At 39.8% G+C, this 17,501-nt stretch overlaps 1 protein-coding gene across 2 annotated transcripts in view; it reads right to left on the reverse strand.

Moving 5' to 3' along the window:
* Nucleotides 1-17,501, reverse strand: part of LOC114559361 (copine-9) — an 86,201-nt gene that overhangs the window by 28,580 nt on the left and 40,120 nt on the right. Inside the window, exons 1-2 of one of the 2 annotated variants that reach the window (XM_028583955.1) lie at nt 8,001-8,037; nt 223-286 (exon numbers count right to left, since the gene is read on the reverse strand). In XM_028583955.1, the coding sequence (XP_028439756.1) occupies nt 223-286; nt 8,001-8,008 (72 nt within the window). In that variant the 5' untranslated portion in view covers nt 8,009-8,037. Of the gene's footprint in view, nt 1-222; nt 287-8,000; nt 8,038-17,501 lie in introns of those variants that run through there. The other variant, XM_028583956.1, reaches the window with a different exon arrangement.

Below are 17,501 nucleotides of genomic sequence, written 5' to 3' on the forward strand. Positions count from 1 at the left end.
AAACGTTTGCACATTCGTTACAGTTCATGATCTTTTTGTTTTTGTTTAATATTGTCCCATGATTAAACATTTTCTGTGTATTTGTGTGTGTGGGTGTTTGTGTGTGGGGGAAGAAGATTGCAAGCTATTACACCAACAGCATCAGGGCAAATAACAAATGCAGACAACATGAATATATTCAAATAACACTTAGGTTGTGTGTGTGTGTGTGTGTGTACTGACCCTGCAGTTACTGAGCTCCTCTGCATTAAAGATAATGACTCCACACTTCTTCCCTGGAATCCCACTGGGGGTGAAAGGAGAGACACGCATAGAGAAAGAAGGTAATTGTGGCATGCCATGAATAATACAATTGCCAAGCAGATGTCATTCATAACTACAACCTGGTTTTGTGCACACTGTGCAGATTGTCATATTTACAAGATATAAGCTCACATTTGCACTTACTTTTCTTTTAAAGATGGGTGTCTTTTAGACAAAGTGATGTATATTTTATTCTAAGCATTCATTTTCTAACTTTTTTTTAACATTCAAGAAAAGTCCAACTCAGGCACCTAACATGCATTGGTCACGTCTGAAATCACATTGTCAAAACTATTCACACAGTCAGCGAAACAGAAGTCTATGTGGACAAAACTGTGAATCATTTTTCATCGCTTTCACACAAAACGCATTAAATGACCACATTTTCCAAAATCCAATTAACTCTTTTCTCATTCATGCTTCACCACCTCCGAAACACTATATATTTGTAGCACATTGTTCATAATACACTATTTTCAAAACTGTTACAGCACATTCAAAACTAAAGTAAATCTAAAGTAAACTCTATGCACAAAAACAGAAAACACAAAGGATATTGAAGCAATTTTCTGATTCATTCTTGTTCCATATACACTAGTAAAGTCAATAAAGTGAAAAAGGGGTTATTTTTATTCTATAATGAAATACTGATTCATGTGGATATTCATTCAAACTTCAAAGTTAATGATTTATGTAATGCTCCCTGTTTTTTAGGTCACTGTGTTCTGAGTGACAATGTTTGCTTTCTTAATGAGAAATGTTGCCAGTGTTTTGGTCCAACAAGCTTTTTTCAGAAGTGTATGAAGGGTTTTGGTGGTTTGAGTGAGTTTTGGAGGTAAGGTTAACGTTTTGGCCAGATGTATGTCGGTAATGTAGCTATATAAACGGCAGCTATATAAACGGTAATAGCATATTAAATAATAATACAAACAAATACTAATAAATATATTTATACTAGAAAATGCATTTCCTGCAGAAAATGTGTGTGAATGCTGAATAGCTAAATTGTTGAAGCTAAATTAGATTTATAGCTTAATTCTCTAGGAAGTTAATTAGTGAGAATAGTTGGAAAAGTTGGAATTGCTTTAATTGGTATGAATTTCAGTGACAAGTTGAATAACACCACTAATGTAAATGTTTTTTTGAAAAGGTAATGCTAAAGCTAAACTGGATTGCTGGTTAAAATGTGTAAGAAGAAGGTGAAGTTAAAATGCTGACAGCTAATGTTAAACGGTTTTAAAGTGTGACTGTATTTCACTGTAGAGGATTCCAACAGCGGGACGTCCAACAGTCTGCAGCTGCCGTTTACGGGAAAACAACACATACAGCGTTCACTTGAAACTGGTAGCCTAAGCCTCGTGGTGCATTCAAAGTTATTGTAAAATACCCTTTTCCCATCGGGGGATATTTTTGAAATTTATCAGCAATTTACTGGTGAAATAAGTTATTGTTATAAGTTATTGTTTAATAAATCAGTTAATTTTGACAATATGGCCTTAGCAATAAACAAGCCATTCTTTAATGTTGCAAACACTGTCGTTTTGTGCGAAAAAAAACCAAAAACAATAGCCAACCCTAATTATTACGTTAATGGTAAGCTATATAAAGTGTTTTGAAAAAAATGACGTTAGTATTGATTGATGCTTGTTAGCAATTTAAAAAAATTGTAAGTGCATTTTGGAAACACCCTTCCAAATATATATCAGGCATGTTATCTATACTCACACAGTGGACTGAAGTGATTCCAGTGTATGCTTCTTCCATTGCTACCTTGTTCATACGAATTAATAATGCCCTTGAACAGCCTGTAAAGCAATAGTTATTTAATAAAATGATACTGCTCTAACCGGGGTTATTGCTCTGAGAACAAATGCTGGCAGCGACCCATTACAACAATCTAATTTGGCCACTGAGGAGCTCCATTAGAGCAGTTGGAGGTAAAATGCCTTGCTTGAAGGCCCGGCAGATATGTTGAAAATGGAAGGACACTTTCTCTTCTCCTTTAAATTTCCGGTATTTTCATTCAGGTTTTGGTGGCCCAAATTCAAAATGTGCATTAAAAAAACATGTGGATAAAAATGCAATTAATGGCACACTGTCATGCCCTATTGGGACACTTGAATAGAACTATGTTATCAGTAACATCTGTGCATTTCCTACTTAGACAAGGTAAAATGTCTGTTGTGAGAAAGGCCTATTTCATTAAACCTTGAGCAGGCATATGTTTTCCTTTGAGCACAAGATGCAAACAAAACAGTGCTGCCTCAAAAACCTTGATAATGCTACTAAAAGGAGAAAATCTCTCCATATGGTACTTGTAATGACACATTAACGAAACAATTAAGGCAATTAAATATTCGCTCAAGTGGTTCAAGCAGAGTTTCACCACTATTGGAGATTGAATGACCAACAAAGGAGAGGATTTATTGAGCAACATATAGCCTAATCTAATACAATAGTCATGTAATCAAGGAATATGAATCATTGTAAAGGAAGCAGGTGGTGTGATCTTTAAAAGAAATAATATAAGACCATATTATTTTGATATATAATGTTCAATATGTTTTTTAGCATATGATGTTCCAAATCTGAGGAATTATTTTGCATACAAGAACACACATGTATCCATCTCTTCCATCTCCCACTCAGTCTTTTCTAAGATGCATTCAAGGTTAAAGCTTGTAAAGGTTGTTTTTCCCCTTTTCTTTTGTTTCTTTTGTTTCTCTCCCATTTAAACTCCCATTTAATGCAAAGTCTTGAGACTGAACTGACTGTGGTGAAAGAACAATTCCCTGAACCATCACAAAAGACGGAGCAATCGGGCAAAAGAAAACAATACAGTGGAGGTCTATAGAGTAGAGTAGACTGAGCGAAAAGGAAAGGAGGAACAGATTGGGAGTGGGAGAAGAAAATGAGGGGTAACTTTGTGACAATTGGGGCACAAAAAGGGCCAAGCTTCGCTGCTGCGTCATCACGCTTCCCTGAATCACAAGATAAGGTTACAAGAGATGGAGGCAGAGGAAGACAAAGTGGGATGGGAGAAGAAGAAATGACAAGGGGATGAAAAAGAAGGATTAGAGAAAGCAAAGGGAGGAAAGACGCGCACGCCCGCAATCATCAGGTCTTGAAAATTGACTGGGATCATTGTCACAGTCAGGCGAGAAAATAAACGTTAGAGGTAACAGGATCCTGCGCGTTTCTGACGCCAACTTTCATGTGCTGGCATAAAGCTCTGACATCTGAGCATCCTAAGGCCGTGGTTATACACTGGTTTTTTCAATGCAACTTTTGTGATCAGATACACCAGATGGGAACTCAGCTGTGTCCACACCTGTCACTTCAATGCTACCTGCCTGATCAGAAGGCGATCAGATTTATTTCCGCGGGGATATAACGTTATTGTAATGGTGACAGCGGGGCACTCCGCTTTGCTCCAGCCGCTAACAAAGCTCTGCTAATTCAATGATAAACACATTGGATTTCCCATAAATTCTTCCCAATAAAAAGTCCTGCGTTATTTTATTATTTAAAATCTTTAATTGTGAAGCAGCAAAATCAGGAAATATTAAGTTTTCATCAGCAGTAACTTGAAACGTGAAAGAGTAAAATAAAGCAGCTGTCTAAAAGTTACCGCAGGTATGCAGGAGAGTTACTCATTATGCAGAACGGCTCATTTCAGATACCAGCCCCTGTTTACTTTGTTCTTGTTTGTGAGAGGATCTCCCGTGTGGCAGGGAGATGACAGAAGAGACCTACATTTGATAAAATTGTCAACTCACTGAGAGCCGAACTCAATGCGAGCCAGGCCACATCGGAATGTGGTCTGCCGATCGAATCCCAATGCGAACACGATCCGATCTCAGAGCGTACAGACTTGCCAGACAGTTAATGTGTCCTGGCATGATCAGATGACCAAAGTCGCATTGAAAAGACTATTCTAACTACGGCCTAAGACAAGATGCATCACAGACTGATTGTGACCAAATCAAAGCGACAGACTCACAATCACCTCCATACGTTTATCTAAATATTTAATAATAATAAAAAAATAAAAATATGACTTCTTTTTGAGACAGCAGGGTGGACTGGAAATAAAAATTGGCCCGGGACCTTTGACCGGCCAACCGAAACCCACCTGGAGATACACCAGCATGCATCCAGACCATGTGTATACAATGTTATATAATCATAATTACAATAATGTATTTAGTAAAACGTTAATGTTCCAATTGTTATTTAAGTATCAACAAAATTTGACATTTAATAAGGCAACTGATATTTATTGCCGTTCCATTTGCATTTTATTACATTGTATAGATATTTGTACTTTTAAGTTCTGCACTCTCTCTATGATTAGAAGTCATTCTGTCTTCTTGTTTAATTACATGGCTGTGTCAGTATACGTAGCCAGTAAGTATTTTATTGCTATCTAGTAAATAAATACACTGTAATATGCAGACTGCAATCTTAAGGGTTACCTAAATCTCTGTTTACTTGCCTCAACATTTGAGCACAATTCAAAGTATGCTAAACTTCGGCAGCCAGACTACCACTCCATTTGTTTTTCCCCACATCACCACAATTGTATCATCCATGCACAGGCTCCCAATCTCTTGTAGAATTAAGTTTGTAGTACAAGCCACTGCATTATCTTGCACCTGATTATATAACTTCAACGTCGGTTACATGACAACTACCAGAGTGGCTCCTGTGAGACGTGGTTGAAGAAGGCTGAGAAATGTTTATTGCATAAACACGAACTGCTTTAGGCCGTTTGAACAAATAACTAATGCAGTTGTTTTTCTCACGAGGATAGGATTCTGGACAATTTTAAGCATTTCTACAGGTAGGGACGGCACTGTTAAAAGCAGAAACAGTGCAGCAATAACGTCTGTCATCAGCTAGTTATGTCATTGAACTCTTTCTTTTGTAAGTGGGTACAACATCTGTCATCAAACTCTAAAAGAACAGAGAAAAACTAGAAGCATTTTTGCTTTTGAAAAGTATACTGACAGACAACCATTGTTTCCATAGTTGACAGCTCCACTGACAGCAAAGTCAAATTGTATGGCACGGTCACAATGTGTTTGGGCCTTAATATCCAGACTCCTCTTCCATCTCACACACACACACACACACACACACACACACACACACACACACACACACACACATGCACGCACAGTAAAATATGAATATTTGGACCTCTTTAAAGAAGGGATTCTTATGACCTTTGAATAAATCTCTCTAATGTATGACATTCCAAGGAAACTTTTTTTTAATATCTCCAAGTTTATTTATTCTATGCAAATCCAATCAGTCGGGATTTCTGCACTCTCATTATACCAAACAATTGCAATGAGAGGGGTTTGATTTGATCAATATAAAACTGGCTTGCATCTGGCTCTAAGGACATTTCAGAAAATGATTGGAAGAAAACTTGTGACATCTCAGAAAAAACAGCAAACTCTAATTTAAAGCTACTCCAATATAATAGGCTACTGCAGAAATACACCAACTCCTGTTAAACTGAATAAATACAACAGTAATATACTTGACCTTTGTTTTAATGCAATGAGGCTAAAGGTGTGTGTGGGAGGGTGACAAAATCAAAACATTGTGGAGGGAGGTGACCAATAAAACTATGTTCACCTTGTCTATGAACATTCCAAATGACCCTAAGATGATTTTGCTGCACCTGTATCCAACAAATCTGAATCTGAAATCCCAAGAATATACATTTGTTGATTTTTGCTACATTATAGGCAAAAAGGACTATACTAGCTCTTATCTGGAAGAAATTGGACTCACCTACAATTGGATGCCTGGATCAAGAATATTGTGAAATGTTTGTCCATGGAGAGACAACAGCAAATTGGGGGTGTATGAGAGAATCTGGGGGCCATTTGACCGGTTTGTAAAAGAGGAAGACCATAAGGGGAGCTGCTACTGTGATAGTGTCATATAACTTGCTTTTTGTTTTTTGATTGATGTAGAGGTTGAGAGAGAAATTTTGTTGTGGGTCGGGACGGAGGGGGTGGATTTAAAATTGTAACTCCAAGAAAAAATATGAATATTTGCTATAGCTTTACGAAAACAGCACGTTAACCGCATTAAAAAATGGTGCAGAAAATGCCTTCCTAATGTCCATTTGTTATTCAGTTCAGCTTTATTTGAATAATATCATATGTAGTGAGAAAGTTAGAATGATTGATTTTGCAATTTATATTACACGTAATTAGCCTATTTTATTTCATTGCCACCCATTTCGAAGGGGAATCATTTTGTTACATTTTCATCAACTTTTTGGAAACAGGGGCCCTGAGGCAAAGCTAGGAGGCAGAGCTGCTGTTCACTGACCCTGAATATTTCAGCTGTGTCCCAGTTCAGTGTCACGATGAAGCAAAATGCAGAATAATAGCCCCATCAAAGGACCCCTGACACATACTTGTTTAGCTTTGATACTAAAAAAGAAGAAGGAGCAAGACAACTAACAGAAAATTATGGGGGAAAAAAGTGACCACGTCAGGCAAAATTGATTTAAGGACACAAAGGAAAGAGCGAGGCCTCATTTTCCATGACGTACAGTAGTTTTAAAGTCAATGGGATCTTGCTCACACTGCCCGCCAGCTGTAGCAGGCAGTTACAGTGAGAGAATAATTTATGAATTCATCTACAGTGTGTGTCCAACTTCACACCCGCTAGCAAGCCCACCGCAAGCAAGAATTGCCTGGACTCCGGAGTCTGAGCCTTGACTGCTCACTGACTACAGAATAATAATGGCATGCTGTTCCTCTGATAAATATTACAAGTATTTAGCCTGTTCTGCTTCTCATCATGAAATGCATATGATGCCACAGAGACTTGTTAGAGCTCTGATTTCAAGATGTGTTTCTATCGCTGTAAGCTTGAATCATATGATCACAACAAAACACTCTTTATGTCTATTGGTTTTAACACTATGCAAAATCTTCCACAACACCTATGCAAAATACCATCAAAGCAAGGCAACTGTGAGTTATTTCATAAGCTGTAAACAGCTCATGGGAAACAACAGGCTGAGCTGCCATCTGCTATTAATGAAGTGAAACGAAGTACCGTCTCTTGATAGAACACTGGTTAACCTTGGGGTCATATCTATCATTTAAAAAGTCCACAGAGTGCCATGCATGGGCGTATTGGCCACATTTCTATCTGGGAATCTACACAAAAATATGTTCTCCTGCTCAGGCCAGGCTCTGTGACTCTGTGAGGCATTCTCAAACATGCAAGGCTCAGTGTCCAAATTTTTCATTCTGACCAAACAATGCAGAATGCGATTTCACGGATTAGCTCACCGCGGTCACCAGTGTTGGGAAAGTTCACTTTCTACATGAACTAGTTCAAAGTTCCGTTCACAAATTTTAAAATGAACTAGTTCAGTTCATGGTTCATACTTCAAAATTTTGTTCACAGTTCCAAAAATGAACTAGTTCGTAGTTCTTTTTTTCCATATGTTGCTGCAAGCTATTATTTTTCAACAATTATTTTATCAGTTTTAACACTGCAAATATGCGTCAGATATCATCTTCATATCCAATCACTTCAATGGGCCGTTTCAGGTTTGCTGTGGATGTGACTGAAATGCGGATTTTCTTTTTGAAAGCCGGCAGGCAAAGTTTGCACAGAAATGTAAGATTTTTCGCATCCTCGCCGACCTTGTCATAAAACTCGTTTAAATGATCATACGACGCCTCCTTGCTGCTTAGTCGCCTCCACGCTGCTTTTTGTTTTGATGACACATGCGGCGGTGTGACACTGGTAGCTGGTGTTGCCAGATTGGGTGTTTTTTCCACTACATATGAAGGCCTGTTTACAGTGTGTTTTCGCCTGGAAGGCTCTATAGAAATCTGGCACCCTATTGAACGAAGTTAAACTGAGAGAGCGTTCAGTTCACATTCACCCAAAATATGTAATATGTTCAATGAACGCATTCAGGCACAACACTGGCGGTCACAGATTATTTTCTCAGCTTGGTTGTGGATGCAGGTATCGCAGCATTAAAGGGGAACTTCGGTAGTTTTCAACCTGGGACGTTACTACAGCTTTCTCAACTGTTGATGCACGGGGCAGCCATGTTGGATTTGGAACTCGGGGTACTGCAAGGTTGTCTGACTTCCCAAAGTCGGAAATCCAAGTTCAGGGGGCCTGTTTCCGACGTTGACCTCGGAAGATCTGACATCAGAGAACAAATGGAACGCGCTATATATAATAAGGGAGCTGCTGAGACAATTGGACACAGGTGAAACACATTAGGGCGGGGCAGGTTATCACACAGGTGGGAAGCAGCCTGGAACAAGAGTGTGACAGTGTGAGCTTAAAAATAAAACAGGTAGTGACAAATATTGACTGGAAAGATGAAAACACCTAATTACTGACGCGGGACCTTACAGGAAGGCCACAGTGGAAAAGTTAGTGAGAGTCGACAGAGGAGTTCCAGGGATGGTTTGTTATGTTTGAGTACAGAATTTGTAGCTTGATTTTATCTAAAAGATCAATTGTGCATTTCCTAAATTGTGCTACACTTTGCGTGGCTTTTATAGACGTTACCTTTGGATAAGGACAGGCTGAAATTGAGGCTAGTTGTGCTACAGCTACAAATGGATCCATCTGTTACAAAGTGCTGGATAGGGAAAATAACACAATTACAAGACAAGACTAGCTGATAGTCTAGGCGTCAGCTAATGGGGATACTTATAATAAATACAATCAATTAAAGCAAAGGCAAATATCACCATCATGTGACCATAGGCCTATCAGGACCTACCCCATCTGAGGGTTGTCCCAGCCTCAAAATATCATTTAAACAACGCTGTGTATTGTAAATAATATACTTGTTTAAGTAGTAAAACATTACAAACAAAAAATGCGTTTTAAGTTTAGAAACTTTTTGATTCCCCCCTCCCTTGCCTCACAGTGGTTTGGTCCACTGTATGCTTTCAAAAGAATCGCATCAGTAAGTTGGGTGGCAATGCCATTTTATTCACTTTAAATTTAGGATTAAGTTATTATTTACTATAATACAGATGATGCTGGGTCATTAGTCATGACAAAACATTTTTTTCCACAAGTCTGCTATTCTATTAAGTATAATGTTTGGTAGCTTGTTAGTTTGCTAATTCCATCCACCTGCTTTCATGCTACACACTGGTTATAGAAAATGAGCCAAACAAAGTTGTCACTCATCTGGCAAAAGTGCTGTGCTTTTCTAAGCTGTGACAAGAGCTGGCTAATTGCGCACACCAGCTGGCTGGCTAGTTGTCTAGCTTGCTTGCTAGGAGGCTCAGTTCAGCACCATCTGTATTTGCGATAATAATCACTTCATCTGATGTTTAAAGTGAATAACATAGCTTTGCCAGCCTACTTACTGGAGTTCCACAACTACACTATCTATAATTCTAACTATATTCAATAATTGCTCTTAAGAGAAATGTTATGTTTATTGCCCCTCCAACTGTTAGAAGAAATTTACGCCCATGCATGTGACCTAAAAGGAGATGAGAATATTAAATTGCAAGGACATAAAGGTAAAATCAAGAGACACATATCAAGTATTCAGAATTCAGCTTTTCCTATAAAATATATATTTTAATAAAGGATTTGAAAGCAGCTGTAAATCGATGTATTAGTGCTTTAAAAGAAATCAGCAGAATTTTCAAATCACCAGAAAGTCAGTTTACAAGTTTGTAATCACTGCGGGGGTCATGTCCATTTGTATCTGACCAGACATGTCACCAGATCCTCCAAAAGCAAAAAAAAAAAGCTAATTTCTTCCTCCCAATATTCTGTGAACACTTCCTGCTTCGACTTGCAAAAATGGATGCATGGATTAACTACCAGTCCCACTAATGAAGCTATACACACAAAAGATCAAGCGGGAAGGTCAGCTCACATTAGATCTCTCCTTTAAATCAATTTATTCCACATTCTCCCTGCTTAGTCCCTAAACACTAATCTCATTTATTATGCATATATTCAATCAGTCTCTGTTACTCCCAAATCAGTTAACCTATCGGTCTGTTGCCCTCTTTTTCAAAGGCCTCTCGTGAACCAATTACAGTCCCCTCGTCAGATAGCGTAAACACTATATCCTCATTATCAGATTGTTGTCTTTAAATGCTCCCCCTCCTAGACCTTAAAGGTTCTCTGTGGAGTTTTCTTGTCAACAAGCATGTTTTTATTAAATTACTCACTTATAAACTTTACTATACAACTTTACTCATAAAACATTTGGAAAGATGAGTTGAAATATTTCAAATCCTACATTGTTTAGCTTTTACTAGCTAGCAGTGTTCTTTTTTTAAATGGTCATCACAGAAAAAAATATATGACCTATGTGCCTCCATGGAAATTAAAGCCAAACAATTACTAATAATACAACTATTCTGCTCTCCCTAGGTGTAACTGACTAGCTAGTTTGGTAGATAGTGAGCCATAGATAAAAACTGGATAGAGCGTTTGAGGCGGAGCCCCGTTCATTCCTATGAGAGTTGCTCAGTGGCACATGAAGCCATCATGGAGCCAAAAATTAGTTGGATGAACGTCACTACTTCTGCACTGCGTGGCCCATAAAGCAGGCGCACTACAGACCTCCGCCGGCTACATCTGGTTTAGCACTCTGCTAACCAGAATGGGGATTAAATTATTTAATCATGCGTCTCTTCTAGACATTCCAAATGTTACCAGACCGAATGGATCAAATTCTGTGAATTGAGTCATCATTTCGCGGGGGTTGTGACTCTCGACAAAATGTGTCCACTGATTTACAGTTGTGTCTTTTGCCATGCAAGTCTATGGGATAAAGTCTTTTTGGGCAAGAGGGCATCAACAACCTGATGGCCCGGGAGTTGCAATTCCCCCGTTTGGCCACTGTGTTCAATTTGCTTTAAAGCCCTAAGCACTTCCTGGGGACCTGTAGTGAACCGTCTTCCCAGTGAACGCACAGCTGATGTAAAGTTAAAGCTGTTTATTGACACGTGGATAAAGTCCGTAAAACTGAAACTAGAAAATGTACAGTAGATGTTCCAATCTTATCTAATTGTAAACTATAATCACAACATGATGCAAAAGAAATTAAAAAATACACAAGAGCACACTGCTACCAGCAAAACATAGTCTCTGTGCAGCTAGCAAAAAACACCCTGTGGTTGATTAGCTTGGTGCTATTTAGCTTTAACCCTTCCACATTAGCCAAGTTGCTAGATTTAATTATTAGATAAGTATAAATAACCTTAATAACACAAAACTATGAAAAACAAAGAAGTGTACTTACATTTATCTGTGTTTTTTGCCCCCAACGCCTCCTTCCAGGTAGCGCTGCCTGGGAGGCACTAGGATTAGGCACTGGTTATGGTTATGGTTAGGGTTAGGGTTAGGGTTAAGGTTATGGTCAGGTGCCTTGGAGGCAGCAGTCGCAGCGCTGCCTGGAAGGAGCCGTTGGGGGCAAAAAACACCATCGAGCTGTACTTACAGGCATTCATTTTCAAAGGCTTAATAAAAAAAAAAAAAAGGTGATTCAGCAAGCTCTCTCATCTGCTGTCTTGCAAGCACTGAACAAACTGAAAAAACTATGGTAAGCTCAAGGGACTAAACTTCAACCCAAATAACTACACACAAAACCGCCTTTAGGGGGCTACAGTGTACTAACAGTGGGCAGCGCAACTACTAATGGAGTTCAGTACAAATTCTTTCAGGAAGACTTCTAATCACCACTCTCTTCCTAAAACTATTCAGCTGTTTAGAGGCGTTCACTTTTCAGTAAACCAACCAGAATTGGCCACAAAGTTCATGATCCAATCACAGCATGACATCCTGCTTTAAATGTCTTCTCTGTGCTGTCAGCTGTCTTTTCAGGCAAACGTGCAACCCTCCTCCTCCCCTTCCAACTCTGGTCATCGTCTACTACGGCACCCTGAGTCCCCTTCTGGCAGACACCTCCTTCGTTCAGTCTTCGGGCTCCTTCTCCACCATCACCAGTGTCTAGGCTCCATCGGGGGGAATATGTCTTGGCTTCTCTACCCCTTTAAAAATTATTTTATAACGATGGAGTCTAATCTCCAAAGACCCTGTACATTTCATATTATGCATATGTACAATAAATCTTTGCATATGTGCAACAAAGTCTCTCCTGTCACCAGTCACCATGCATGGAGATCTGCTCAATAAGCAGTGTTGTGGTCCATGCCTGGGCAGGACCAAACGTGACCTAAAACAAGCTGTGACAGAGAAGCCAAGGGGTGGGGGGGGAGGACATCATCTTAACCTGAATCTGACATCACCTGTTTAGATTAAGGACCACATTACCTTCTGCCTGTCACACTGGATATCTGCTGAGGAGAACGTCTTCACTTCATATGTGGAGACATGTTTGAGATGTGTTTTACATCCTGAGAGAGGCTTTTTAAATGGGACTTACATTACACATGCAAAAGTCTTGAAGCAGTTACAGAACCAGGGCTTAATTTGAGCCGGAACACACCGGAACATGTTCCGGCACCTCCGAACCTCCGGAACCTTTTTTATTGGATCCGACACCTCCTGTGTCACCAGGAAAAATGAATCTTGTAAATGAAAAAAATAAACTACTGTTTGTGTAGTGTTCAATGTTGTTATCTGTCTTGTTAGTCTTTATTCCCCATTGAAGTTCCACAAAAATCCCGTGTTTGCATTTTCGATGCGTTTTGAGGTGAATTTTAAGACGGACGGGGGAGAGGGACGAAGGAAGGGGAGGCACTTCAACAGCACGGCGCTGCACTTCTAGTGACACAAGCACGTGTGCTGCTTGAGATTGCTGTTATAGCCTCGTTTCAGTCAAGGGAAAAATGTCAAAAAGACAACAAAGTTTGCTTAACTTTTTCAAATACGCTGGCCAGTCGGATCCCAAACAAGCAAAGACCGTTCCTGCCGATCAACAATGTGCAGACCACGGTGGGTTTTTGGGTTAATTTAATAGTCCGATGGATAATTGCTGCTTGTGAAAACGATTGTTGCAGTGTATTTTTTTTTTTTTTACATTTTGCACCGATGCAGTGCGTGTTCTGAAATAAAAATAAACATTGCCCTGATGTAGACTATACACAGCGTTGTTTAGGTTATTTTAGTCAGAGAAGCTAGGCAGTGTAGTTAAATTCTTTTTGTTACGTTACCTCCAACCCCCGTTTTGAGTCACCGGATCCACCCCCTCCTCTGTGCTCCGGGACCTCCCACTTTACAAATTAAGCACTGCTCAGAACACACTGAGGCGACACCGACTTGAGCGTACGCTCTGCGCGTGCGCGAGACGTAATATGTCTCCATAGCAGCAGGCGGCGCTACTCTGTATTGTTGCCCAAGAAATGAAAACCGGCAGCTGATTTGACGAATGAGTCACGTGGGTTTGTTTTCTCCGGAAATTCAAAGCCAGACTATCATGGCGGCTTGTTCAGAATATAATCTCATATTGTACCAAAATAGTTCACTGAAACGTGTTTCTGAAAATATTTTAAGCGAGATATAGGCTGTACAGCTGCTGAATCTGTCTTCATTTCAGATCGACAAAGGTCAGTTTAAAAGATTTTCGTCAGATTTTGAGAGACTCTAGTCACGCTCATTCCGCTCCCAATTTCCGGGTGAGTCCCGACTGCCCTGCCGCCGACTGAACATGTCAGGTCGGCCAAAAGGAAGGCCAACAGCCCCTCAGACGGATGACGGCACGGGACACACCGAACAGACTCTAGTCTAGGGTTGGTTTGTTAGCGCCCTTAGTCCACTGATCTCCACGCAGGACTGAGGGACACGTTGGATTGTAAAAAAAATAAATAAATCTAGGTGACTTGAGACAAGAGACCATGTGATGGATGTGGTTTCCATCGGTCTCCTTTTCAGTTTGTGCAGCTGGCATGGACACTCAAGCTAATAGAGGGATGATTTTGTTTCCTCTCCTGAGAGGTTTCATTTTTTTAAAGTTTGTATTATATATATATATATTTTTTTAAATACATGTACTTATAACAACAGATATTCTTTTTAAATGGAGAGTGTACCGGTGTAACACCAACTCCTAAAAGTCAGTAAATTGTCTGTCTGTTGGAGTTAGTCAGCACTAAAAGTGTAAGCTATGGGGAGTTTCTAATAGCTCATATAACAGAAAGCGTCTCCCCAGGTGTTGCTTCAACAGATGGAGGAATGAATCATCTGTCAAGCTGCGAAGAATCACCGCTGTCACAGATGATGAGGACCTTCGAAAAGACTGAAGTCTGAAAAATGCTAACCTCCAGAGAAAATTATTCTTACCACTTCCAAGAGTGTGACAGGAGTGGGAGTATGAGGCCGATACACACAAATGTGGAATTCGTGTTTCATTTTACAAGAGAAAAGGCTTTAAGGATGAGGACTACTATTTGGACTTCTTAGTATCTCTGGAAATGTTACCCAACAGGACTAAGGGAGTAGAGCATCCGCCTGTGTCGTGTTGCCAGAGACGATCTACTGCCAATTTAGCCGCGTGTGTCCACCGAGTCGGTGTCCGGAGCATGTCCTGTATTTACTGTTTATAATTGACTATTTTTAATGATGCACTTTATTTGTTTCTGACTTTGTCATGCCGTGTGTGTGTGTGTGTGTGTGTGTGAGTGAGATATATATATATATATATATATATATATATATATATATATATATATATATTCCACTGTTTCTGTTGTCAGACAACAGAACGAGTATGACATTTAAATTGGGACTCATAAATATTATGTTGTCCAGCAGTCATTAGCAAGCTGCGGAGCTGCAGATAGAGTCGTTATTTAATGATCAGGACATCGTCGGACAAAGTACACAAACATACAGGAGAATGATAGCCGCTGGGATCAGCTATAGTGACATTTAAAATGACAGAGAAGGTTAGAAGCTACAAGAGGTTGTCATATTCAATAAAGCCAAAAGGCCTCCATTACCACATCTAAATGAGCTGCAAATGGGCGCTTATGCTTGTAAAACACAGAAAAAATGTCAGCAAAACAACTAATTGTAAATGCGGCTGCTGAAGTACAGGCGCTCAGCTTCTGAAATGTACGGAAATTGAAACTGCGGTGGAGCAAGGTGCGGCAGGAAGCAGTGTCCAAAGTCCAAAATGGGTGTTAAAGCTACACTGAGTGACTTTCATAAAAATAGCTTGTTGTCATATTTGCAAACTGTCACTATATCCTGATAGTACTACATGAATTTGTAGATATGTGATAAATCTTCCTGGTGAAAACAACCAATCAGAGCCGAGGAGTCTTTAATGCAGTATCAATGATTATGTTTAGCTGTCAAATGAATTTGCTCCAGCTGACTCAACTTTGACACAAACAGTAAAGTAAAATATGTTTCTGAAAACATTTGAGGTGAGAAATAGGCAATGCAGTAAGAGAATCTTTTGATTCTCTTGATCAGTGCTGCCTAGTTTGACAGTCGTTTTTAGTCTGCCAGTAGGTTAAGTATGATAATCTTCTCAGCCACGATCATATATATGCAATGCATTCTCATTAACGATGATATCATACGAAAAATGTATGCATACCAAAACGTATGATATCCTATGAAATTAGGGGACCGCCGGCTGGTCACATGACACCGGCTGGCTACGAGGTCCATGAGGCAGAGCGGCAGTTAGCTACAGAGCTTCGTGATACCGGCTACGGACCTCGGTTGTGTCAGCGGTAGTTGGTCGTTCAGTTACCTGAAAATAGGTGACTTTGAGCCGGGTACAAAGCACCGCGTGCTGACGGTCGTTTCGGCAGACATTACCGTTAAATTTTAATTTAACCGTAATTTAAACAAAAGTTAAGATTAGGCACCAAAACGCCCAGTTAAGATTAGGAAAAAAAGATCGTGGTTTGGATTAAAACACTCCTAAGGACCACACATTTCCTGGGTGAAGGGCTTTAGTTTTCCCCGGGACACAAATTCCATTCTCTGGCTTGAAAGTCCTGTATGTTAACGCCCATCCACCCTGACCTCCTCCCTATGCGGCTAGCCACGTTCTTATACAGCAGCCGTCAATGTAGGGAATAAAGAAGAAACAAAAAAGTGGAATGCTTTCGAATTACAGAGCTTAAAATGGTTCATGGGAACAGGCCGATATTAACCTGACGTCGTCATAGTCAGATTCTAGTCAGAATATGAGTCTGTTACTGCTCCATTGGGCTGTGATTGTGGGGCGTGTTTCAACCGAACCAGGAAAGAAAATGCCTCTGCACTCAATTGGATAGACTTACAACCAATCAGCGCAACGGAGACAGACGTCACAGAAGCTGCAAGTCAAAGGCAGGCTTTACGTTACGGTTGATCATCTGTCCATCGTCGTATAAAGCCTGCCCTGACAATTTGATTGGTCCCAACAGCTCTGGTTGGAGCATAGTTGCTTCACAATGGATCAAGTCCAGACCGAACTTCCCGACCTCAAATGTTGTTGGCGGGGCTGAATTTGGCTAGCATCCAGGCTAGGCTGATATATGACTTAAAGCCTAGTATCACGGCTTCCACCATTATTTAATGTTTATTGATGGCTTTGCTTTGATTTGTAATTTAATTTGACGATAAAAGTGCAGGCAGAGAAAAGCAGAACAATACAAAGATAATCCTGTACTTTGATATATAACCGAACCACCATCACACATACCTGAGCAATGACATTAGCAAAAATTTGAACAAAACAAATAATAAAAGATCATTTTAAGGACAACCAGGCCAAATGGATGACAACATCAGCATGTTTTTGTAGCACTCTTTGCAAAGCTGCCTTATCACTTCTACGTTGTTAGTCCTTGCTATAAAAGCTCCAGTTAATTACTCTAAAATGATCTTTTTCAAAAACTGTATCTTTTACATAAAAACATTTGTTGTTTCAACAAGTGGTGTTGCTAACAGATTGGCGGTGTTGCCTGAATCCGTGACTGTTACAGAACAACATTGTCACATTATTTGCCAAGATGCTCAAAGCTGGCAAGCGTGAAACCAGCTCTAAGCTAATTTCCGCTTGCTCAAACAGAGCCAATCGAAAACATATCTTTGGTTTACAAGACAAAGTAACAACAAATTCTTGCCAGTTGGAAGATACACAGTTATATATCTGTGCTGATGCATCTGCTGTGCGGTGGAGGTTGATTTTTTTCAATGGATCGACACGGACAAGGATAACG

The sequence above is a fragment of the Perca flavescens genome, chromosome 7, assembly GCF_004354835.1.
Source record: "Perca flavescens isolate YP-PL-M2 chromosome 7, PFLA_1.0, whole genome shotgun sequence".
Classification (NCBI taxonomy): Eukaryota; Metazoa; Chordata; class Actinopteri; order Perciformes; family Percidae; genus Perca; species Perca flavescens.